The sequence below is a fragment of the Phyllobates terribilis genome, unplaced genomic scaffold (genome assembly GCF_046119375.1).
Source record: "Phyllobates terribilis strain yellow unplaced genomic scaffold, ASM4611937v1 Scaffold_12__6_contigs__length_324123572, whole genome shotgun sequence".
Lineage (NCBI taxonomy): Eukaryota > Metazoa > Chordata > Amphibia > Anura > Dendrobatidae > Phyllobates > Phyllobates terribilis.
In genome coordinates, this window is record NW_027362772.1 from 8,372,720 (window position 1) to 8,399,046 (window position 26,327).

Sequence of the window (26,327 nt, forward strand, 5' to 3'; positions counted from 1 at the left end):
ATAAAGTCAACTATCACTGCAGCCCTCCACCAGTCGGGACTCTATGGCAGAGTGGCCCGACAGAAGCCTCTCCTCAGTGCAAGACATATGAAAACCCACATAGAGTTTGCTCAAAAACACATGAAGGACTCCCAGACTATGAGAAATAAGATTCTTTGGTCTGATGAGATGAAGATAGCCTCAGAATTATCACCAATAAGTTCTATGTGCCCTCGATGCAGAAATGAAGCGGAAAATTTCCGCTTCATTTCTGCATGCCCTTGCCCGGAAAAATGCGTGTGGAATTTGAAACGTGTTTTTTGCGCGTTTTTGACATGCGGAATTGCCTTGTGTTTTTTAATGCATTGAGAAGGAAATTCCGCATGTGTAAACGCACAAATAATGAACATGCTGTGAATTTTTCCGCACATCAAAAACGCTGCGGAAAAATCAGCAGCATGGGTATTGAAATTGCGGATTGTCATTGGGGACCATGGGGGATGGATTACCAAGTGTTTTACAAGTGTTTACGCTGTGCAAATTCCACTGCAAAAACGCTTGAAAAACGCATCATGGGCACGCAGCCTAAGCGGTATGAGAGGAGAAAACCAGGCACTGCTCATCACCTGCCCAATACAATCCCAACAGTGAATCATGGTGGTGGCAGCATCATGCTATGGGGGTGTTTTTCAGCTGCAGGGACAGGACGACTGGTTGCAATTGAAGGAAACATGAATGCGGCCAAGTACAAAGATATCCTGGATGAAAACCTCTTCCAGAGTGCTCTGGATCTCAGACTTGGCCGAAGGTTCACCTTCCAACAAGACAATGACCCCAAGCACACAGCTAAAATAACAAAGGAGTGGTTTCAGAACAACTCTGTGACCATTCTTGACTGGCCCAGCCAGAGCCCTGACCTAAACCCAATTGATCATCTCTGGAGAAACCTGAAAATGGCCGTCCACCAATGCAAAAATTTCTACATTTCTGTTTTTTTCAGTCAAGATGGGGTGCAGAGTGTACATTAATGAGAGAAAAATGAACTTTTTAGAATTTACCAAATGGCTGCAATGAAACAAAGAGTGAAAAATGTACTGTTATACCAATTAAATATGTGAATAGAGTTGTTATAGACCCAGTCTGTGTACGGGCACTCTGACCTCTCTATGTACCAGATTAGATGTATGTTATGTATTTATGTTTTGAAAAATCAAATAAAAATGATGTTGGGAAAAAAAAAAAAAAAGGGAAAAATTTAAACTGGTCTGAATACTTTCCGTACCCCCTGTATATGTATGTCCCTTATCCTGGGCCTCAACCTAGTATATGTCCCCCGTTCTGCCTCTGTTCTTTAGTGTATGGAAAAAAATAAACTATTACACTCACCAGGGGCGAACATAGAAGTGATGGGGCCCCATAACCGAAGTATAATGCACTCCTCATAATCCTCCATACAGTATAATGCACAGCCCATAGTCCGTACGTGTAGTATAATGCACAGCCCATAGTCCGTACATGTATAATGCACAGCCCATAGTCCGTACGTGTAGTATAATGCACAGCCCACAGTCATACATGTAGTATAATGCACAGCCCACAGTCATACATGTAGTATAATGCACAGCCCATAGTCCACACATGTAGTATAATGCACAGCCCATAGTCCATACATGTAGTATAATGCACAGCCCATAGTCCATACATGTAGTATAATGCACAGCCCATAGTCCACACATGTAGTATAATGCACAGCCCATAGTCCACACATGTAGTATAATGCACAGCCCATAGTCCATACATGTAGTATAATGCACAGCCCATAGTCCACACATGTAGTATAATGCACAGCCCATAGTCCATACATGTAGTATAATGCACAGCCCATAGTTTATACATGTAGTATAATGCACAGCCCATAGTCCATACATGTAGTATAATGCACAGCCCATAGTCCATACATGTAGTATAATGCACAGCCCATAGTCCATACATGTAGTATAATGCACAGCCCACACTCTTACATGTAGTATAATGCACAGCCCATAGTCCACACATGTAGTATAATGCACAGCCCATAGTCCACACATGTAGTATAATGCACAGCCCATAGTCCACACATGTAGTATAATGCACAGCCCATAGTCCACACATGTAGTATAATGCACAGCCCATAGTCCACACATGTAGTATAATGCACAGCCCATAGTCCACACATGTAGTATAATGCACTGCCCATAGTCCACACATGTAGTATAATGCACTGCCCATAGTCCACACATGTAGTATAATGCACAGCCCATAGTCCACACATGTAGTATAATGCACAGCCCATAGTCCATACATGTAGTATAATGCACAGCCTATAGTCATCCGTGTAGTATAATGCACAGCCCATAGTCCATACATATAGTAGTATGGCCAAGGGCACCGTGTACTCGCTGATTAAAAAAACCAAAACATTATACTCGCCTTCTCTCTGCTCCCTCGCCGCGCGGTGTCTTTTTTCTGGAGCTGCCGCTGACTTCAGCTGCAAGCGACAGGAGAGCATGATGTTACTTCCATGCGCCCCCTAATGGCGTACATGCCGATGTCAGCTGCTGGCCTCTGATTGGTCAGCAGCGTGTATTGTGGCACTTCAGCTGAATGTCAGTCCGAGAACACACATCCAGCTGAAGTAGGGGTCTGTCGCAGGAGCCACTGCGGTCATTAAGCCTCTCAATATAATGCTCTCATAGTACCTCTATTTCCCCACACCGTATAATGTTCTCACAGTACTGCCATCCCCCCACATACAGTATAATGTTCTCACAGTACTGCCATCCCCCCACATACAGTATAGTGTTCTCACAGTACCGCCATCCCCCCACATACAGTATAGTGTTCTCACAGTACCGCCATCCCCCCACATACAGTATAATGTTCCCACAGTACCACCATCTTCCCACATACAATATAATATTCCCACATTACCACCCCCCCCCACATACAGTATAATAGTTCCGCAATCTTCCCACATACAGTATAATGTTCCCACATTACCACCATCCCCCCCACATACAGTATAATGTTCCCACAGTTCCGCAATCTTCCCACATACAGTATAATGTTGTCACAGTCCCACCATCCCCCTACATACAGTATAATGTTCCCACAGTACCGCCATCTTCCCACATACAGTATAATGTTCCCACAGTGCCACCATCCCCAATTTTATTTTGTTTTAACACTTGCTTTTCTTTTTTTGGTGTTTTTCATGTAATATATGGAAGCCTACAGGAAAATGCTAAAAGAAACATAATATCCAGGAATAAACCACTGTACATGGAGACATTAGCATCAAATAACTGTCTTGTTCTTACACACACGCTCTTATAAATGAGATCTAACGTGATAAAAGATTACAACGTGGGGAAGACGGGAAACATTCATACAGACGGTCGGTGATGATGTAGTCAGTGACGGACTCTGGCCAAATTTGTTTCTGGAGCTGTATTAGAAGATGAAGATGTCGTCCTCATCATGAAGTTGTTATTTCTCATGCCATGTGTAATGTATATGAGGAGAATTAGCGTTATGGAAGATGAGTCTATAAGAAACGTATTCAGCTGCAGACTCCGAGGAAGAAACTGCTTGTTGTCTGTGGCCTAAAATATAGAGGTTTTATTAGTACGTCAGGGACAAAAGCAGAATGTTGTTAAATAATAAAAATACCATTGCTGCTTGGGTTTCTGGGTGATTCTTACTGAAGCAGTGGCCAACTTAGCCAGTGATTGGAAGTATGGAGGAGATGTCTAAGTCAGCAATTCAACTTATGTTCCAGTCCATAAAAACTAGAGAACACAACATCTACACATTCTATCTCCTGATATATTTCCCTTATTGTCTCCAGTAATTGTATTATTACACAGAATTCTTTATGATGTTACATCGGCTCATCTTCTTCTCATTCAGGTCTCTACAATATCAGATCCTCTCAGTGAAGATCTTCTATATTAAGAGAATTTTTCTGAATCACCTATCAAGGATGGGCATGGACAGAGAGAAGATGGCGGAGAGGATATTACACCTCACCCTAGAGATCCTCTTCCGGCTTACTGGAGAGGTGAGAGATTCTGATGACGTCACATTACATCATTCTTATCTATGAGAATAACAGATGGACAGAACTGGAGAGGTGAGGACTCTGGAAATGTCTGTACTGAGATTTATTAATGTGTCTCTCCACAATCAGGATTACACAGTAGTGAAGAAGACCTCTAATGAGCGCTGTCAGGACCCTGTGTCTGAGGGATGGGGAAGACCCCTGAGCCCAATCACAGGGCCTCCATCTCACCCCCTGATACATGAGGACATCAATGACCAGAAGATCCTAGAACTCACCTACAAGATGATTGAGTTGCTGACTAGAGAGGTGACACTGCTGGGAATGCTGGGACATTATACAGTAACGCTATGGAGGGATCGGGGGGATGATGGTATCATTGTATGTGTCAGGTTCCTATAAGGTGTCAGGATGTCGCTGTCTATTTATCCATGGAGGAGTGGGAATATTTAGAAGGACACAAATATCTGTACAAGGACATCATGATGGAGGTTCCCCAGCCCCTCACATCACCAGGTAATAGACAGGACTAAATACACACGGCCTATAATTATCTGTATGTAAAGAATGAATTCAGTTCCTGTATGTGTTTCCTCCAGATCTATCCAGTAAGAGGACAACACCAGAGAGATGTCCCGTCCTCTTCTTCCACAGGACTGTAAAGAAGATCCTAATGTTCCTCAGGATCATCAGGTAGATGGAGAGCAGGTGTCCTGAGATCTCCCCTATGATGTGTAGACGGCTGTGAAGGTCTTGTGCTCTGTCTTGTTTTATCCACCAGTATTATATGTTTTATACTTGTGTAATGAGAACGGTGGAGATGGCAGGATTAGAGCTGATCATAGATGTGACTTCTCCATCTGTCTGTGACTTTTACAATATTTGTTTCAGGGTGAAGATCTGACCCATATTAATACTACAGAGACATATGTGAGGGGTGATGAGCGGTGTAAGGAGGAGATTCCTACATATGACTACCCTGGTGACTAGTAACCACTAAATGCAGAGAAGGCACAGATTCTTCTCAGTCACCAGCTGCGGCTGCTTTATCGGTGGTGTAGTCCGGCCGTATCACAATCGTGTGATCACCATTTTCCCTCTAGACCACAACATTTTCCTCCATCCAAAAATGTTCACATTATTTTGTGTAATTTTAAAAGACCTTTTCTGTAGAACTTACAACCTGGAGGATCCACCTACCCCCTGGGATTAGTAGACGCTGACCGTTACCTGCCCAGATCTGTAAACTACAAAGCCAAATGACAGCGTACGTAGAAAGTGCTGACAAGTGAGAAAATCACTTGAAGAAACGTATTCTGATGGGCCTGTAAGAGAAAGCGGAGGGTAATGATGCTGTTGGCTTCCTAGATCCCTGATATCTTTTTGGATGAATCTACCTTCTCTCCCTTCTGTGCTGCTGAATGTTCTCATATGGTCCCTACAAGACCAGGTCCAGTCTTTCTGGCCAAGCTTCACTTTTATGATCGACAACATTAAATGTGCAGTGAGGGCCAAGTGTGAATTTCTGTACAATAACAACGGAGTTTCCCTTTATCCTGACTTTTCAAACTATCTTCAAACAGGATCTTGATAAACTACATAAATAACATTACTCGTGGGCCATGATATGTCTCTAAGCTGTGCGTGGCTGATGGCTGTAATATACATCTATTCACGCCTGCAGGAGATGTGGTGGCATGGCTCGAACCCTGGTTTCATGGATTCACTCCACGTCATAAATTCCATTATGTTTTCAATCCTAAAGAATTCAGATTCCTGCACAATCTCTCCTGAAATGGGGGCACTAATACTTTCTCTACTCTTCTGGTCAGTACTCATCATACCTCCAATGGTCCACCATAAATGAGTGCGACTCCGGTTTAGCGTTGGAGCTCTCCCTTATATATACGTTGTTGTTGGGGATGTAACATATCTTTTATTCTGTCTTTTTTGCAGGTTCATTCTCAATGATAGTTTTATTGTGGTGGGATCGGCCTGACTCGCTTTTGGGTCAATGTAACTCCATGGTGGTCTTTAAAAGAAGGTCTCCATTACCTCTTCCCAATACCCGAGGTCTAAATTTAAGATGCGTCATCTCTGCACTATTATAAAAAGTTCTACTTCAATGTCTAATATTTCTTTTTGAAATTTATCTGGCAGAAAATATTGTCCCTTACGATAGTTTAGATGATGAAGAGCCCCCGAGCCCCAGACTCTAATTACCCCAGAGAGGTTTCACCACTAGTTACTCACTATTTACTGAGAAGACTGTTCAGTTCGATCATTTCAGTAGATGTGTTACTGTCTATACTCACAGTTTTTGACTACAACAGTTCGTTCCCAAAATACTCTGATTTAACCCCTTCCCGCAGACAGTATTTTGTTCCTAATCAGGTTCCATTTTTCAAATCTGACGTGTGTCACTTTATGTGATGATAACTTTGGAATTCTTCACAAAGGATAATAGGAAACAAATGGACCTTACAAATTATTTCCAACTACTCTTGAATGTGACAATCCCCTATATACGGTTGTAGACTACTGTCTGGGCACATGGCAGGGTAAGAAGGGAAGGAGCGCCATTTAGCTATTTGAATGCAGATCTTGCAGATCCCAGAGGAGATGGGACACAACATTTGTAGAAACCTTAATATGACAAAATAGCAGAAAACCAGAGCAATAGAAATCCCCATAAAGTGACTCCATTTTGGAAATTATAACCCTCAATGAATTAATCTATAGGAGTAGTGACTATTTTGATTCCACGGCCATTTTCTGGACATTAGCTCACAGTCGATGTTGGAGAGTAAAAATTGCACATTGGCCATTTTATTACCCAACACATAGTGCCCAGATTGTGCTCCAGGAGACGCACACCGTAAATGAAGAGGGTTCTTCTCACCATAGTAATGCCAAATACATGGATGATAAATGTGGTTTGGGCACACTGCAAGGCTCAGAAGAGAGGAGGAGATTTGACTTTGGGAGAGGGGATATTGCTGGATTGGTTTATGGATGAGTAGAAGTTTTTATTGGTATCATTTTCATCTACATAACATTGTTTGGTGGCTTCTTATTCCATATTTTGGAGGCAGAATGAACAAACAGTTGAACACGACGCTCCACTGGTTCATCCTATGAAGTTTTCTATTAGACTGTGAATTGTCATTCACTGTCATTCTGTCAATAAGTTGTCATTTCTACAGACATTTTAAGTAGAAATGTTCAAAAATATAAATTTCAAGGATGTTTTATTTAAAATTAATAATTGTTTTTTTTTCTTGGCAGATGACTGTACCAGGAGATCAGAGGGACAGGAGATTTTTATATCAGATGATCTTGAGATCCCACGGGATACAATTGAAGTGAATGCCATTACTCCAGATCTACCATCATCCCTTCACAGCAAAGATCTGTCATCTGATCCTATGAAACAGGTCCTGTCTTCTGATTCATTACCGACTACTAAGGAAAGTCAAAATAAAAGAATAAAAATTGAAAAACGAGCTACTCCTAAAGCAAAGAAGTCATTTTCACTTTCAGAAAATGGAAATAGTTTTACCCTCGAAAAGTCTATAAGTCCAAAAATACACACAGTGGACAATAGATTTTCTTGTTCCAAATGTGGGAGATGTTTTAACCGTAAATCAGTTTTGGTTATTCACCAGAGAACCCACACAGGGGAGAAGCCTTTTTCATGTTCAGAATGTGGAAAATGTTTTAACCGGAAATCCGATCTTGTTAGACATCAGATAATTCACAAAGGGGAGAAGCCTTTTTCCTGTCCAAAATGTGGGAAATGTTTTAACCAGAAATCATATTTTGTTATTCACCAGAGAACTCACACAGGGGAGAAGCCTTTTTCATGTTCAGAATGTGGGAAATGTTTTAACCAGAAATTAACTTTGGTTAAGCACCAGAGAACTCACACAGGGGAGAAGAAGCCTTTTTCATGTTCAGAATGTGAGAAATGTTTTTACCATAAATCAGCTTTGGTTAAGCACCAGAGAACTCACACAGGGGAGAAGCCTTTTTCCTGTTCTGAATGTGGGAAATGTTTTATCCAGAAATCAGATCTTGTTAGACACCAGAGAATTCACACAGGGGAGAAGCCATTTTCATGTTTAGAATGTGGGAAATGTTTTAACCATAAACCAGCTTTGGTTGACCACCAGAGAATTCACACAGGGGAGAAGCCTTTTTCATGTTCAGAATGTGGGAAATGTTTTAACCGGAAGTCAGATCTTGTTAGACATCAGAGAATTCACACAGGGGAGAAGCCTTTTTCATGTTCAGAATGTGTGAAATGTTTTAACCGGAGATCAGCTTTAATTTAGCACTAGAGAACCCACACAGTGGGCAATAGATTTTCTTGTTCCAAATGTGGGAGATGTTTTAACTATAAATCAGCTTTGGTTATTCACCAGAGAACCCACACCGGGGAGAAGCCTTTTTTATGTTCAGAATGTGGGAAATGTTTTAACCGGAAGTCAGATCTTGTTAGACATCAGAGAATTCACACAGGGGAGAAGCATTTTTCATGTTCAGAATGTGTGAAATGTTTTAACCGGAGATCAGCTTTAATTAAGCACCAGAGAACCCACACAGGGGAGAAGCCTTTTTCCTATTCTTTTTTTTTTAATCCAATACATTTTTGAGTTTTTTCCATTAGTTTTTTTTTTTACAAAACAAGAAACCAGTACATACAATAATAAAATAACATACATGCATCTCTCCGATATATCCTTTCAGCTTGCCCATTACCGTCTGATAACTTGCAGTTACTATATCTTACAATTAACATTCCACATTCTTGAAATCTCTTATATAAGCATAATATTGTAATAAACATTATAATCCTATACACATATAGGTGTGCTATATTACCCAGACCACGTGTTAAGGAATTCCAATACACAATGAAACATTAGACCTCGTCAATGCCTCCCTTCCTCCATAAGTCAAATTGTCTCTCCAGCAATAACCCCCTTGATGGCATTCCAGGTGTATCCAACCATAAGTCTCATATTTTCTCAAATTTATTCATTGAGATTCATTTTTGATATACCCCTTTTTCTAATCATAGAATCATAGAATGGTAGGGTTGGAAGGGACCTCCTGGGTCATCTGGTCCAACCCCCTGCTCAAAGCAGGATTCACTAGATCATCTCAGACAGATGTCTGTCCAGCCTCTGTTTGAAGACGTCCATTGAAGGGGAACTCACCACCTCTCGTGGCAGCCTGTTCCACTCATTAATCACCCTAACTGTCAAAAAGTTTTTTCTAATATCTAATCTGTGTCTCCTCCCATTTAGTTTCATCCCATTGCTTCTAGTCTTTCCTTGTGCAAATGAGAATAAAGATGATCCTTCTACAATGTGACAGCCCTTGACATATTTGTAGACAGCTATTAAGTCTCCTCTCAGTCTTCTTTTTTGCAAGCTAAACATTCCCAAATCCTGCAACCGTTCCTCATAGGACATGGTTTGCAGACCAGTCACCATTCTGGTCGCTCTTCTCTGAACTTGCTCCAGTTTGTCTATGTCTTTTTTAAAATGTGGTGCCCAAAACTGTACACAGTATTCCAGATGAGGTCTGACCAAAGAGGAGTAAAGACCGATAATGACTTCACGTGATCTAGACTGTATGCTTCTGTTAATACATCCCAGAATTGTATTTGCCTTTTTTGCTGCTGCATCACACTGTTGACTCATGTTCAGTCTATGATCTATTAGTATACCTAAGTCTTTTTCACATGTACTGTTGCTTAGCTCTATTCCTCCCATTCTGTATATGTTTTTTTCATTTTTATTGCCCAGATGTAGTACTTTGCATTTTTCCCTGTTAAAAACCATTCTGTTGGTTGCTGCCCACTGCTCCAGTTTATTTAGGTCTTTTTGAATCCTCTCTCTCTCTTCTCTAGTATTAGCTATTCCTCCTAGCTTTGTGTCATCAGCAAATTTAATCAGTTTACCCTCAATTCCTTCATCTAAATCATTGATAAAGATGTTGAACAATACAGGTCCCAGGACGGAGCCCTGTGGTACCCCACTTGAGACATTCATCCAGCTGGATGTGAAGCCATTTACAACCACCCTTTGAGTCCGATCACTAAGCCAGTTATGAATCCACCTAACAGTTGCCTGGTCCATTGCATACTTGGTCATTTTTTCAATAAGGATGGTGTGAGATACTTTGTCAAATGCTTTGCTGAAGTCAAGATATACTATATCTACAGCATTTCCCTGATCCACCCAGTCTGATATTAGTTATCCTATTTTTGAGTTCACTAATTTCTGGGGGTGAGGGGTTAATCCATTTGGATGTAATATGTTTCCTAGTTTGAAATAAAATACGTGAAATCCCTATTGAAATTGGGTCAAATTCCATATAATCTTCTAATATACCTAATAGGCATTTTTTGGGTCTGGTTGAATATCTATTTTATATTCCCTCTTTATAATAGACAGAACTCCTTTCCAGCATTTACCTGACTCCCGGCATTCCCATAGCGTATGTAATAGGCCCGCATCATCCATTTTACATCGTGGACATTCAGCATCAGTCCGGTATCCTATGTTACATAGGAATCTTAGTATTTCCCTTCTCTAATACCAACTTAACAAAAGTATTATTTTTTACCCAAAAGGGAGTCCATTTTGATTGTGCATTAAATGAACGCCGAAACTGTAAATATCTATAGAATTGTTTGTCAACCCAAATCCCCTCTTTAATTGATCAAAGCACTTAAGTATCCCTTCAGACAATAGGTTTTATATCGTATATACCGTATTTTTCGGACTATAAGATGCACTTTTTTCCTGCAAAATTTTGGAGGAAAGTAGGGGGTGCATCTTACAGTCCGAATGTGGCATGGGAATTGGATGTTTTGCCCCCGGGTGCATTTGGCCCCCAGGATTTTTTGCCCCGCATATTTCACCCCCGCACATATCGCCCCCGGATGTTTCGCAACCAGCAGTTCGCCCCTGGATGTTTCGTAACCAGCAGTTCGCCCCTGGATGTTTGTATCCTGTTTTGCCCCCAGAATTTTGTGTTTGGATGTTTCGCCAGTTTGTCCTTGTGGTTCATAAATTCCCGTCCGTCATCAATCCTCATGTCACCACAGTACTGTACAGAGGCTGCACTTTTGTGACATGTTAAATCAACTGTTTCCATCTGTAAACCTCACATCTGATTTCATTATAGTGTCAGAGCATTTTGCCCTCAATTTTAACAAGACATTTTCCAAAACATTTCTAAAACGCTTTTGTGTTACAAAAACATAACACGAAACAAATAAACGTATTAAAAAAATGTAGTGTGAATGAGGCCTGATTTATGTGGGGAATGTAAACCACTCTAAAATCTAAACATTTTGTGAACTTTTACCTGACCCAGCTGCTTTTTTGCAAGTTTTGTTGCAGATGTGACAATTTGCAGGTCAGGCGTCCTGCAAGTTGCATTAGACGAGCTTTTATTCCATCTTTACATCAGAATATAGCAGTGTCTAAAATCTCTACAAAGAGAGAGGTGTACGAGCACAAAAAAATCAGTCAGCTTTCACAGCAATTCACCGTCTACAAGTATGAATTCAGTTCTACCAAACGTGGGAAGAAGCAGTTGGTCTACGAGAATCACATTTACGTATTTTCCAAACGAACGTCTGACGACGTCCATTCCATCTGGGTGTGTGAAAAACGGTCGACTTGCAAGGGACGTGTTTTGGACCAATGAAGCATCTGGTGAAAGTAACCAATCCCGACAACCACGCAGCACAAGCAGCAAGACCTGAATCAATCCGACCTGTCAATGAGGCGGTCACCAGGGCAAGGACAACACCGGAGACCCCACAACAGATTCTCACAGAAGTCATTTCAGGAGCCCATTCTAATGTTGTAGCACTTCTCCCAAGGAAAGCATCACTGAAGAGAACAATACGATTATCAAGGCAACTTGGCAATATTCCAAGGTTGCCCCAAACCCTTGATCAACTTGTTATTCCCCAGGAGTTCCAGGAGATCAATATTGATGGTATCCAGCAGCAGTTCCTTCTGCATGACTCTGGTAAGCATTTAACATTTCCATTATGCAGAATTATTGCAAAGTTTATGTTGCACAAATGAGAAAAATTCTATATTGCAAAGTGCTGATATAGAATACTATGTGATTTTTTTGCCTTAAAGGGAAACTTTGAGGATAGTATAATGTAGGGTGAGGCCTACTGATTCCAACTATGCCTCACTTGTTTAGTTGCAGTCTGATTCTCTGCTCAGCTTCAAAGTAGAAGTCCTGCCTTTGAGATACAGTGGTCTGCCATATTCATAAGCAGAGTGGTAACCTTGTCCACCCACCATGATTTGCAGGTATCCAGCCATTGTCAATCACAGCCAGAGGACAAGGTTGTCGCATCAAACCCGCATCACTAGATATCCATTTTAGTGCAGAATTTTAGCCCCTTGTCTGAATGGCTGGAATCTTCTTTGCATAATGGCAGCATACATTCACATGCAGGGTCATAAGTAGCTTGGCCCTAGCCCCATAGCAAAGTTTTGAAAGGGCCTGGGCCCCCCTTCCTCTGTGATGCCCTGCCCCCTTTAGCCTCGCCCCCTGCCAACAGCCTGAAATGAAGTTCCAATGCTGAATTAGTGCTGGGAAGAGGGTACACCATGCTCCGGTAGGTGCCTGTCACTTACCGGAGCATGGCAGGGGGTTAATTAATATTCACCACCTGCTGCCACACGCTTCGTTCCTCTGCTTTGATACAGGACCTGGAATGATGTATGCAATCATGTGATCGCTCACGTCTCAGGATCTGCATCAAAGCAGAGTGAGGAAAGCAGCGCCGCAGGAGGCGGTGAGTATTCATTTATCCTTGCCATGCTCCAGTAGGTGACAGGCACCTACCAGAGCATGGTAGATCCAGGGGGCCCGGTGTTCATGGGCGCATTACACCCCTTGGCGGCAGGCCCCCTGAGGGCCCGGGGGCAGTGGCGTCCCCTGCCTACATGGTAGGTACGCCACTGCTGCACTGCATGTCATTTTTTTTAACTGTACATTTTTTCATCAGCATGTGGATGGGATTTAGACATTTACGCTGCATATGACCCCGACCTAATGAACCATTGAGTTGGTATGCTTTCTTTTCACAAATACTTCTTACACGTTTGCTCGTTTTTCCTGATGTAAACCTTTTATTATCATGGAATTCTGCATTTTGCTGGTTTCTGGTGCCATTAATCCTTTCACAACTTTGAAAATGTGACATTTCTGAAGCTTGGAAGCATTTTTAAGCAGGAATATATAATTTTCCACTGGGACAATACATGTCGTAGAAAAAACTATTGTTTATCCCCTTCACACCAGATTTTGCTTCAGTTTTAAGTTTCTGTTATAAAATCAGAAAATCTAAAGCAAAATGTGAGTTTTTAATGTGAGATATGAACAACGGATGCTTCTGATAAGGAAAATTTTTTTGTGAATTCATCCCGAAATTCTCTTTCTGCTACTTGTTACTTTTTATTTTGTCTCTCATTATTTCCTGTACTAATACTTTCACTTTTAATTAGGAAGTGGACACAGCCGTATCTTGATATTTGGAACAAGAGACAATCTCCATCTACTGGCACAAAGTAAAGAGTGGTTTGCTGATGGAATGTTTTTCAGTACACCAGCCCTGTTCAAGCAACTTTATACAATCCATGTAGTCCACAGCGGCCTTGTTGTTCCTGTAGTGTACGCCTTGCTGACGGACAAGAGCCGTTCAACGTACCAGAGGTTGCTACAAGAGCTGAAGAACATGCAACCTGGACTGCAGCCACACAACCTGGACTGCAGCCACACAACCTGGACTGCAGCCACACAACCTGGACTGCAGCCACACAACCTGGACTGCAGCCACACAACCTGGACTGCAGCCACACAACCTGGACTGCAGCCACACAACCTGGACTGCAGCCACACAACCTGGACTGCAGCCACACAACCTGGACTGCAGCCACACAACCTGGACTGCAGCCACACAACCTGGACTGCAGCCACACAACAAGGACTGCAGCCACACAACAAGGACTGCAGCCACACAACAAGGACTGCAGCCACACAACCTGGACTGCAGCCACACAACCTGGACTGCAGCCACACAACCTGATGTTGGATTTTGAACTAGCTGAATTTCAGGCATTTGAGAGTGAATTCCCCAACCTTGAGAAGACTGGTTGCTTCTTCCACCTATTACAGTCAGTTTGGCGTAAAGTTCAAAATGAAGGACTCAAGGTGTAATATCAAGGTGACCATGAATTTGCTCATTGGATACGCATGATACCTGCCCTTGCCTTTCTACCACCACAGAATATTGTGCCTTCATTTGAAGAGTTAGTGGAAAATCCTGACTTTCCACAAGAAGCAATACCCATTGCCAACTATTTTGAAGATACCCATATTGGTCGAATTACTCGCAGAGGACGTCAGGCACCTTTTGTTTCCAGTTCAGCTTTGGAATATGTATGATCGAACAAGATGTGCAAGATTTAAACAATAGAAGCTTGATAGATTATCTGAGAGGCATTGCCTACAGCTTTGAATTTTAGTTCATGGTCACATATTTAGCTGTAAAATAATTCAAACATTAACACCTGCAATTTTTCTTTTCTTTCCTCTTTTTCTCTAACCCTTCCCCCTCTATACCCTTTATGTTTCTTGATTAACAGTTTTAATTTATACAGTTAAAGCGTAACTCTAAAAAAAAAAAAAAAAAAAAAAGTTTTGCTATGTCATAGTACCTGCGGCACTGATCTTCTTTTTCAATGGAGACCCCCTTCCAGCAACTTCACTTCTACGAGAAAAGTCCCATCCAAGTTCCAGCAGCAGGCTCCATGTGATGCAGGATTTCAGTGGCTACTAAGGAGGTCGTTTCGCCTTAGTAGCAGAACTTGTGGACGGACTCTAGGGGGCGTGGCTACACGGGGGGTGCAACTGTCAGGCCTCTTTCAGACTAACAGTTTTGCCGGCGATTATCGCAGCAGTTTAAAAACCGCGGCGGTAATTGCCGGCAAAACCACTAGATAGCACTTGATTTGCTCAATGGAAGTCAATGGGCTCAAATCGCGGGAAAACTGTGCAGCAGAAAGAAGCGCAGTTTTACATTTTAAAACATGTTCTATCTTCCTGGCGATTACCGCTGCGGTTTTAAATTGTCGCGGTAATCGCCAGGAAAACAGCAAGTTTGAAAGAGGCATCAACGTGCTCCCTATGATGTATACAGGGAGGCTGGTTCACAGCCACCCTGCAAAGCTCCCCAACTCCCCATGTGCTCAGTCCTTTACTGGCTTTTCACAGGGGGGGGGCCCTCCTCTTGTCCAGGATGAAGCACATGAGGGGAGGGGGAAGGGGAACTTTCCAGAGGGCTGTGAACGAGCAGCCCTGAATGTATCACAGGAAGCCTGAATCCATCCACAATTTCTGCTACCAAGGGGGCCCAACTTCCTTAGTAACCACTGAAATCCTGCTGCACATAGAGCCTGCTGCTGTAACTTGGATGGGACTAAATACAATTTAGAAAAAAATTATATTTAAAAAAAAAAAAAAAAGCTGCTGGAATGGGTCTCCATTGGAAAAGATCAGTGCCACAGGTACTATAACATATCAAAATTTTTTTTTGTTTTTTTTTGGAGTTACGCTTTAAATATTTTGTTGGTTGGTTTGACCAAGTGTTAACATTTTTCTGTTTGTAAAGTTACTTATCTAGAAAATTTAAAGTTTTGGAATTAAAAAAAAAACGTAACTTGACCACATTTATACATCTTATACCCAAAATATGATTAGTGAGAAGTGAACCTGCTAAAGTTCAGTTCGGGCAGTTCTGTCCCAAACACACAAGAAAATCCGGGTTTGGGTTCAGCACCCCCAAACTATCATCTGTATTGAACTCAATGGGTATGGAGACTCAGAGGAGTGGAGGATCTGTCCACCACATCCTCATCACTGACCAGATCGTAAAAAGAAAATATATATATTGCTACTTACCCCTTTGCTGAGGTACCGGCAGACGTGGAGGGTCCTCTTCCATGCACGTATGTCATCGTACCCAAGGGAATCCCTTTCAGGATTCCTAGCTAGGGATCCCCTTGGTCAAGAAGACTCTCCACGCAGGTCGGGACCTCAGCGAAGGGGAGAGAAGCGATTTTTATTTTATGATGAGCAAACTCCGGACATTGCCTGTTTGGGGTCGGTGTGGTTGAACCCGAGCAGACAATGTTTGATACGAATGTTTTTAAAAGAGGAGAAGAAATGAGTTTTACAGCATAAAGAACATAGTTTTATTAGGTAAGATTTGCAAAATAGTACATACAAAATCATTTCATATAAGTCACAATGCAGGGGAAGTAAAGTGCATAGTGCCAAGTGTCAGGGAGTCCCACGGAGGATGCAACAGCTGGGCTAAATATATATGAGTCATTGCATACATGGGTTAGGGGTGGGTATGAGGACATACAACCAAAGTGCTAGACTGCTAGTGCAGATAGTAACAGATTGTAATAAAAAATGCAAGCAGTCTCATATGTTGCCCAGCCCGTCCCACACAAATCCGTACAGCCTCATATATGGAACTCACCCAGCTTCAATGCCCGCACGGTTAGCACATCAATGGGATCCCCACACCACTGGTATAGATTTGCTCGTTTCGCAAGACTCTTTCTCAAGAAGCGTGTGTATTCGAGCACCTACAGGACCTTCTATAAATACGCCCCCAACCCCTCAAGTGATTACGAGGGGTGGGAAGCCCATTGGAGCGCACCGGCGTGTGCACCCGGAATACCGCCGCTCGCGCCCAAGCCGTCATGCCCAAGGGGGCGCGTCCAGGGGCGTGCCTGTGAGCATGTCCCCGGAGGAGAGCCGAAGAAATTAAGACAGCCGGGCGCGGGCACAGGAAAGCAGGAGACCACTGCGCAAGCGCACAGCTCCCAGGGATAGCAGCCATCTCTTAGAGGTCTTGCTGGAACCTGGTACACTCATGGTCACGGCCGATGTGGAAAGTCTGTATACTTGTATCAGTCATGATCTGGGCCTTGCCACAGTCCGCCTCTTCCTGGGGACCTCCGACCTGGATGGCCCTTCACTGCAGTGTTCAGGAGGTCCCGGCCGATGACCGACCTGACACGTGTTGGTGCGCGAGGAAGCAAATGCCGTGTGACGTCACAATCTTCACAAGGTACGGATGCCAGGAGACACTGTGCTTTCCCTTACATATTTCAGAAACTAACTATCTATTCACTTTTCTGTTTATTTTTGTTAAGGTACTCATTCCTAGGTATACACCTAAGGGATAATACAGTGTACAACACTGTCCTATCAGCGCAGTGAGATTTATTTTATTTCAAGTAAATTTGTGAACTACTGGAATATTGGATAGACTCTCCCAAATAGCAGTACTCCTGGAATCTAAAGGAGCAGATTTAGACCAGTTTATTGTCAGCAGGGTCGCCTTCAGGGCATTACTGCCCTTACTGGCATATGGGACCCGGTGAGTAGAGGCGCCCAGACATCTGCTCACCGGGCCCCAGTGAACTGAACTTGCGTCCTCAGACGCAGGTTCACTTTAAATCTATTGCCGTGTGGGAGTTTTCCCGCACCGCAATAGTTAAGCCACCAGCCATCACAGGCCGGTAGCTGACGTCAGTGTGCAAGTCGCTGGTGTATGACGTTACTGCCGGCCTGTAACTGGCTAATGTCCGTGCTTCAAATCAACGAAGGAGCGTCTCCAATGGAGAAGCAGCAAGGTGAGGAGGAACTTTTTTTTTTTTTTTTGACACATGGGGGCAGAATTGTAGAAGAGCTATGGGGGCAGGATGGGAAATGAGACATGGGAGCGAAATGGGAGAAGAGACATGGGGGTAGAATGGGAGAAGAGACATGGGGGTAGAATGGGGGAAGAGACATGGGGGCAGAATGGGAGAAGAGACATGGGGGCAGAATGGGAGAAGAGACATGGGGGCAGAATGGGAGAAGAGACATGGGGGCAGAATGGGAGAAGAGACATAAGGGCAGAATGGGAGAAGAGACATGGGGGCTGAATGGGAGAAGAGACATGGGGCAGAATGGGAGAAGAGACATGGGGTAGAATGGGAGATGACACATGGGGGTAGAATTTAGAGACATGCAGGCAGGATGAAGTCACATGGGGCCAGGAGTGGAGAACATATGGGGTCCAGAATGGAGTACATATGGGAGCAGGATGTGGGACATTATTACTGTAGGGGCTAATTAAAGGATTTTATTACTGCTGTGATGTATTTTATTTTTGAGGATACTGTTTTCAGTGGGGAGAGGCCCTACTACTGTAAGTAAAGTTCAGAAACCAGCACTATGCATACAGCTCCTACCTCTTTTAGGAGTCTTGGACTATGAGTCAGCTGCATGGCTTCCTCACGTCACAGGTGCAGCACCACCAAAGCAATAGTCCTCATGAATGATGCAACAAAGAGATGAACAGGTGGCACACTGTGTGAGGTAAAATTCTTCTACTTTATTCACTCAATCTTTAAAACAAGGATGCTGGGGGGGCATAGCCGGATATTGGACTGAGAGGACGAGTGGCTGAAGAGCTCCCGCTGAGCCCTTATCAAACATGGGCAAAAATATTGATATACCGGGCAACTACCTGTGAGGCATGGGTCCGCGAAGAGCCCGGTCCGCAGCGCCCGCAAGCTTCACTGCAACAACGTCTGTGACGGTCCTGGTGGCCTTTCTTCTGAGAGACTCGTCGGGAGCAGGAACCTCAGCGCCATCTTGCCTTGTGCCTGCCAGCCATCTTGCCATTGCCTGCCTGCCAGCATCACGCAAGAGAATCCAGCCCTGCATGATGGAGAGGTAGGAGAGGGAGCGATTTCTGTGGAGGCAGATGAGAGAGTGGGGCAGGAGACTGTTATAGGAAGTTTCGCCCCCATCAGTTCGCCCCAGGTACATTTCGCCCCCTGCACATTTCGCCCCCAGAAAAATTCGCCCCCGCACGTTTCACACCCACACTTTTCGCCCCTGCATGTTTCGCCCCCATATGTTTCCCTCCCACACGTTTCATCTTGCACTTTTCGCCCGGGATGTTTCGCCCCCTAGCATTTCACCCCCTCACGTTTCGGATGTTTCACCCCCGGATGTTTCACCTACATCATTTTGTCCCTGGATGTGTCGCCAATCTGATGTTTCGCCCCTAGCATTTTGACCCCAGATGTTTCACTCTCAGCTTTTGGAGTCATCATGCATGGAACAAAACATCTAGGGCTGAACATTGCTGGGTAAAAAACTTTCTGAAACCTGGGCTCGGTGAGTAGCAGTGGCTGGCTGTAGAATTGTGCTCTAGTGGAACCTGTGGCTGCCTTTTCAGCAGCTCACCCAGTGTCTCTTCTGGCTGGCCTTAAAGGAGTATTATCACCCTAGAACACAAAAAAACTGACATACTTACCTGTCGCAGCTGCAGCTCCTTGGGTCCCGGAGTGCAGTCTAGCGGTTCCCCGTGACGTCTTCTGCTTCCGGCTGTCTTTTCATCTTGCCTGGATCACTGATCCATGAAGCATGATGAATGCCGCGGCAGTGAGGCCGAATGTCTCCCGGCCGCTCACTGACATGACGTCACTCCTGCCCCATTTATCAGTCAATCCCGGGGGCAGGATGCCTCTCCTCTCAACAAGACACTGCTGTGCATGCGCAGTGCCCCAATGAGATCTGGTGTTACAGTTAATGGCTTCTTTTTGTCATCCATTACATATCATACTGTATCTAGTGATGAGCAAACCCGATCTGGAAAGTTCAGGGTTCGTATCAAACATTGATGAATAAACGGTGGCCCACCATCAGAACAGAGAGTTGTGGATGGACATTTGCTCCATAAATACCTATCACGCTGATTTTTTTTATCACTAAAATTCAATTGAGTCCATTCACTTTTCTGTCCATTTTTGTTGAGGTACTCTCTCCTAGGTACCCCTAAGGGATTATACAATGTTCAACACTGTCCTATTAGCACGGTGAGATTTATTTTATTTCAGGTGAATTGAGTAGTGCACTTTGAGCAGGGGTGCTTTTTCCACTTGCAGCTTTTAGGATAGAAATCACAATTTAGGAGTGCGGATGTGTGTTTCAGTTCAGAAATTTAAGTATCTGGGGATTTACATTACTAATAAACCACAGGAGCTTATTCCTTTAAATCTAAGTCCAATGGTTATTAAAATGAGGAACAAAGTGTGTATATGGGAAAAACTACCTGTGTCAGCCTTGGGTAGAGTAAACCTCATTAACATGTGCTTAATGACATGCATTCTATACGTTGTACATAACTCACCTCTCTGGATTCCTAAATACTGGTTTAGGCAAATGCACAACAGCTTTAGAGACTTTGGATGGAAGAGAGGGACCCTTAGAATAAAACCAGAAAAATTGCAATTACCAAAAAATCAGGGGGGTAGCTTTGTCTTATATACAGTGGGTACGGAAAGTATTCAGACCCCTTTAAATTTTAGATACTTTGTTTCATTTCAGCCATTTGGTAAATTTTAAAGTTCATTTTTTTTCATTAAAGTACACTGTGCACCCCATCTTGACTAAAAAAAAACAAATGTAGAAATTTTTGCAAATTTATTAAAAAAGTAAAACTGAAATATCACATGGTCATAAGTATTCAGACCCTTTGCTCAGTATTCAGTAGAAGCCCCCTTTTGAGCTAGTACAGCCATGAGTCTTCTTGGGAATGATGCAACAAGTTTTTCACACCTGGATTTGGGGATCCTCTGCCATTCTTCCTTGCAGATCCTCTCCAGTTCCGTCAGGTTGGATGGTGAACGCTGGTGGACAGCCATTTTCAGGTCTCTCCAGAGATGCTCAATTGGGTTTAGGTTAGAGCTCTGGCTTGGCCAATCAAGAATGGTCACAGAGTTGTTCTGAAGCCACTTCTTTGTTATTTTAGCTGTGTGCTTAGGGTCATTGTCTTGTTGGAAGGTGAACCTTCAGCCAAGTCTGGGGTCCAGAGCACTCTGGAAGAGGTTTTTATCCAGGATATCTCTGTACTTGGCCACATTTGTTTCCTTCAATTGCAACCAGACGTCCTGTCCCTGCAGCTGAAAAACACCCCCATAGCATGATGCTGCCACCACCATGTTTCACTGTTGGGATTGTATTGGGCAGGTGATGAGTAGTGCCTGGTTTTCTCCACATATACCGCTTAGAATTATCACCAAAAAGTTCTCATCAGACCAGATAATCTTATTTCTCATAGTCTGGGAGTCCTTCATGTGTTTTTGAGCAAACTCTATGCGGGCTTTCATATGTCTTGCACTAAGGAGAGGCTTCCGTCGGGCCACTCTGCCATAAAGGCCCGACTGGTGGAGGGCTGCATCGATAGTTGACTTTGTGGAACTTTCTCCCATCTCCCTATTGCATCTCTGGAGCTCAGCCACAGTGATCTTGGGGTTCTTCTTTACCTCTCTCACCAAGGCTCTTCTCCCACGATTGCTCAGTTTGGCTGGACAGCCAGGTCTAGGAAGACTTCTGGTGGTCCCAAACTTCTTCCATTTAAGGATTGTGGAGGCCACTGTGCCCTTAGGAACCTTGAGTAATGCAGAAATTCTTTTGTAACCTTGGCCAGATCTGTGCCTTACCACAATTCTGTCTCTGAGCTCCTTGGGCAGTTCCTTTGAGCTCATGATTCTCATTTGGTCTCACATGCACTGTGAGCTGTGAGGTCTTATATAGACAGGTGTGTGCCTTTCCAAATCAAGTCCTATCAGTTTAATTAAACACAGCTGGACTCCAATGAAGGAGTAGAACCATCTCAATGAGGATCACAAGGAAATGGACAGAATGTGACTTAAATATGAGTGTCTGAGCAAAAGGTCTGAAGACTTATGACCATGCGATATTTCAGTTTTTCTTTTTTAATAAATTTGCAAAAATTTCTACATTTGTTTTTTTTTTCAGTCAAGATGGGGTGCAGAGTGTACTTTAATGAGAAAAAAATGAACTTTTTAACATTTACCAAATGGCTGCAATGAAACAAAGAGTGAAAAATTTAAAGGGGTGTGAATACTTTCCGTACTCACTGTATGGGGGTACTACTTAGCTTCCCAATTTCAGCATTTCTAAGGCTGGACACTGAAGGTGGCCCAGGAAGCTGGATCGATTACATTAAAATACTTGGGGAGGGGAGGAAGAATTTACTGGAGATACTGGAATCACACAAATTTGTAGGTAGCTGGAGTATATAACCTACCCAGGAACTGGTACATAAAATTTAGTGGACATGTAAAAGGCTGTTTGGAATGACGTACTGCTCAAAGTACATGCCTATCTGGTATAACTTTAATCTAGAGGAGTTGCGGAGATTGGAGGGATTTGGAGAATGGAAGAATCAGGGATTGCAATATGTGCATCAGCTATACTCGGATAACAATGTCAAGTAGTTCAAACTGCTGAAACGGGAGTTTAATTTGGGTGAATCTGAATTCCTTAAATACTTGGAATTAAGATACGCAATGCATGCTCAGGAAGCCATCTCTGATCTTTCTATATCCTCTAATGGGCTGTTAGACTTCGTAGTACAGGCAAAATTATTGAAGGGAATCATCTCTCTGGTATACAACTCATTGTTGCTAAAAATTTTGGGTGACCCCATGTCTCAGGTAAGTGGAAGGAGGATGTGGGTAGCATTTCTACAGAGGAATGGAACAAGGTGCTGGAATCTCCAGAGTTGCTTTCAATAATCACGTCACAAAGAAGGTTTCAACTGTTTCTAGTTCTTAGAGTTTATAGGATTCTCAAGGTATTGTATAGAATGGGCCTAAAGATGTGTGGCTGTTGTCAGTGTTGCAGGGAAGAATATGCGGACCTGATGCAAATGTTTTGGACATGCCCGAGACTGGTGGGGACTTGGGAGGGGAGGTGGAGGAGGGGTGTTAGGTAGATTGTCATGGAGATATTGAGAAAATATTAACAATTTCTCCCAAACCCATCTTCCCTCTAACCCCTCCGTTATCCACCATTTTTAAAAGAGAAGAGCTGACACTTGGACCATCTGTCTGTATGCAAATTAACACACATGAGAAGTTCCTTGTAAACAAATGCTAGATGCTAACCAAATTAAAATGCGAGGGAAGTTTCCTCTGACACAGACTTGTGATAAATGTATATCTAGCCAAGGAAGATTAGTTCCCGGGAATTCAACAGAGCTCTGCAGACAGCCAGAGCCGATACGAAGTATGGAGTATCTCCAGTTCTATACTTCTGATACTAATGGGACCCATATTTTGAGTGGCAGGGTCAGCTGGGGAACAATATGGATATTTTCTCATTACTGTAAGCCCCTCGGTGGGGCTGTGGTGCAAAAGTAACAAAATAGCAGACCGCAACTGTGTCATGTGTGGTCTCTACCGAAAGGTATTCATAACGGAAAAAATGGTATCACTTTCGGCCCTCTATGATCAACCAACGATAAACAGATATTTCTTAAAAAAATGTGCAGGCTAGAGCCCAGCACACGTGATGTCATCCCATGGGGTGTGTGGGCACGTCTCCCTTTAGGCATAAAAGAATTCACGGAGGATGAGTAGTAGTCATTGCTGGAAGTATATATTTAGTCTAAGCAACGGATCCCGTTCGGTAACGGTCAAGTCATAGGAGAGCTCCCCTCCAGCTATATATTGAGTCGTCTCTGTGAACGTATAGTAAGTTTTTTTTTAATCCTGTTTTATTTGTGTAATTGCATATGTATTGTATTGTCCCCTTTTGTAAAATCTTGTATATTTTTCATAAACACTGCTTCCCTTTTGGATTAAATATAAAATTTAATAGCTCTGTTTCTTTTGCTCTGTAATCGTTCCCTCACCCGAAGTCACATGCTACCAGAACGCAGGCATCCGGCCAGGCCTGTATTATATTTCAAACTCGGCCGGTGTTGGCAGCGAATAATAATAATTGGGCTATCGCGAAGCTGGCAATAACCGTACAGGGGCTTATACACATATTCCATGTGTTGGAATCCGGAGGTGTGACGCCATTCGCTTTCTGCTCGCTTGCCGATATCTGCGTAGTGAGTAGTCTAGATCGTGTGCGCACGGATCACTGACGAAATCCTGACAGAGTGAAGACAGTGGTGAGATATTGTGTGATCTCCCCGGTGTTGTCCCTGTGGAACCCTGACATAGATTAATAGCAGAGATGTTTAATATTCAAACCACTCTTAGTGCGAAAACCTGTGTGTTCGGATTAACGGGGGAGGTGGGAGGATCTCCCCAGGTACAGTTAGTTATTGCTAAAATACTCTGCCAGACTAGAAGATCCATCCATTGCCAAACACTAGCTGGCAACCAGACAACCCTGTGTAGAAGAAGTGGTACAAGCTCTCAACTCTACTATTTTAATGGAAAAAAAGGTTTATATCAAGAGGGGACGATTGGTACATTGGGTAAAGTATGGGGAGACTGGATTAGTTGCACAGCTGTGGTTTCGGAAGAGCTGGCTAGAGATGTCTTATTTAATTTACTGATCGTATAAATTATGATCATCACCGGTCTGGGTAGTAGGTTGATGTACTTGACTAACTGTCTAAGAGTAACACCTACTTGCGTGTGGGTATGGTTTTACTGTAATGTACACTGTCAGATACGGTGGGGAGGGTGGATGTTATTTCTGGGTTGGGAACGGGAGAACTATATGGTCGTTATTTGAATGACATTGAATGAGCAATTGGTTTATATAGGTACAATTCCTGTACATGTACTGTATGATGACATGTAAAATAATTATTCTGCTGTAAACTATGTTATTTGATGTTCAATAAAGTTTACCGATTAAAAAAAAAAATTCTCACATTCTGATCATGAAAAAGGCTTCTCCCCTGTGTGAATTCTCTGGTGATTAAGAAGAGATGATTTCTTCACATAACATTTCCCACATTCTGAACAGGAAAAAGGCTTTTCCCCTGTGTGGGTTATCTGGTGCTTAACAAAAGCTAATTGATGGCTAAAATATTTCCCACATTCTTAACATGAAAAAGGCTTCTTCCCTGTGTGGGTTCTCTGGTGGCTATCAAGATGCGATTTCTGGATAAAACATTTCCCACATGCTGAACATCAAAAAAATCAGCAATTTTGAAAATTTGAATTTTTATGCCCTTAAACCAGAGAGATACAGTACAGACCAAAAGTTTGGACACACCTTCTCATTTAAAGATTTTTCTGTATTTTCATGACTATGAAAATTGTACATTCACACTGAAGGCATCAAAACTATGAATTAACACATGTGGAATTATATACTTAACAAGAAAGTGTGAAACAACTGAAAATATGTCTTATATTCTAGGTTCTTCAAAGTAACCACCTTTTGCTTTGATGACTGCTTTGCACACTCTTGGCATTCTCTTGATGATCTTCAAGAGGTAGTCACCGGAAATGGTTTTCACTTCACAGGTGTGCCCTGTCAGGTTTAATAAGTGGGATTTCTTGCCTTATAAATGGGGTTGGGACCATCAGTTGTGTTGTGCAGAAGTCTGGTGGATACACAGCTGATAGTCCTACTGAATAGACTGTTAGATTTTGTATTATGGCAAGAAAAAAGCAGCTAAGTAAAGAAAAACGAGTGACCATCATTAATTTAAGAAATGAAGGTCAGTCAGTCCGAAAAATTGGGCAAACTTTGAAAGTGTCCCTAAGTGCAGTTGCAAAAACCATCAAGCGCTAGCAAGAAACTGGCTCACATGAGGACCGCCCCAGGAAAGGAAGACCAAGAGTCACCTCTGCTTCTGAGGATAAGGTTATCTGAGTCACCTGCCTCAGAAATCGCAGGTTAACAGCAGCTCAGATTAGAGACTAGGTCAATGCCACACAGAGTTCTAGTAGCAGACACATCTCTTCAACAACTGTTAAGAGGAGACTTTGTGCAGCAGGCCTTCATGGTAAAATAGCTGCTAGGAAACCACTGCTAAGGACAGGCAACAAGCGGAAGAGACTTGTTTGGGCTAAAGAACACAAGGAATGGACAACAGACCAGTGAAAATCTGTGCTTTGGTCTGATGAGTCCAAATTTGAGATCTTTGGTTCCAACCACTTTGTCTTTGTGCAACGCAGAAAAGGTGAACGGATGGACTCTACATACCTGGTTCCCACCGTGAAGCATGGAGGAGGAGGTGTGATGGTGTGGGGGTGCTTTGCTGGTGACACTGTTGGGGATTTATTCAAAATTGAAGGCATACTGAACCAGCATGGCT

The 26,327-nt window shown here is 43.0% G+C and overlaps 2 protein-coding genes across 2 annotated transcripts in view; both read left to right on the plus strand.

Annotated features, from left to right (window-relative positions):
* Positions 1-5,069, plus strand: part of LOC141171888 (gastrula zinc finger protein XlCGF66.1-like) — a 469,561-nt gene extending 464,492 nt beyond the window's left edge. Inside the window, exons 2-6 of the mRNA XM_073655526.1 lie at positions 3,931-4,081; positions 4,211-4,390; positions 4,474-4,597; positions 4,681-4,774; positions 4,973-5,069. Coding sequence (XP_073511627.1) covers positions 3,931-4,081; positions 4,211-4,390; positions 4,474-4,597; positions 4,681-4,774; positions 4,973-4,985 — 562 coding nt within the window. The 3' untranslated portion in view covers positions 4,986-5,069. The remainder of the gene's footprint in view (positions 1-3,930; positions 4,082-4,210; positions 4,391-4,473; positions 4,598-4,680; positions 4,775-4,972) is intronic.
* LOC141171879 (uncharacterized) overlaps positions 1-26,327 on the plus strand; it is a 307,194-nt gene that overhangs the window by 2,280 nt on the left and 278,587 nt on the right. The window lies entirely within an intron of this gene.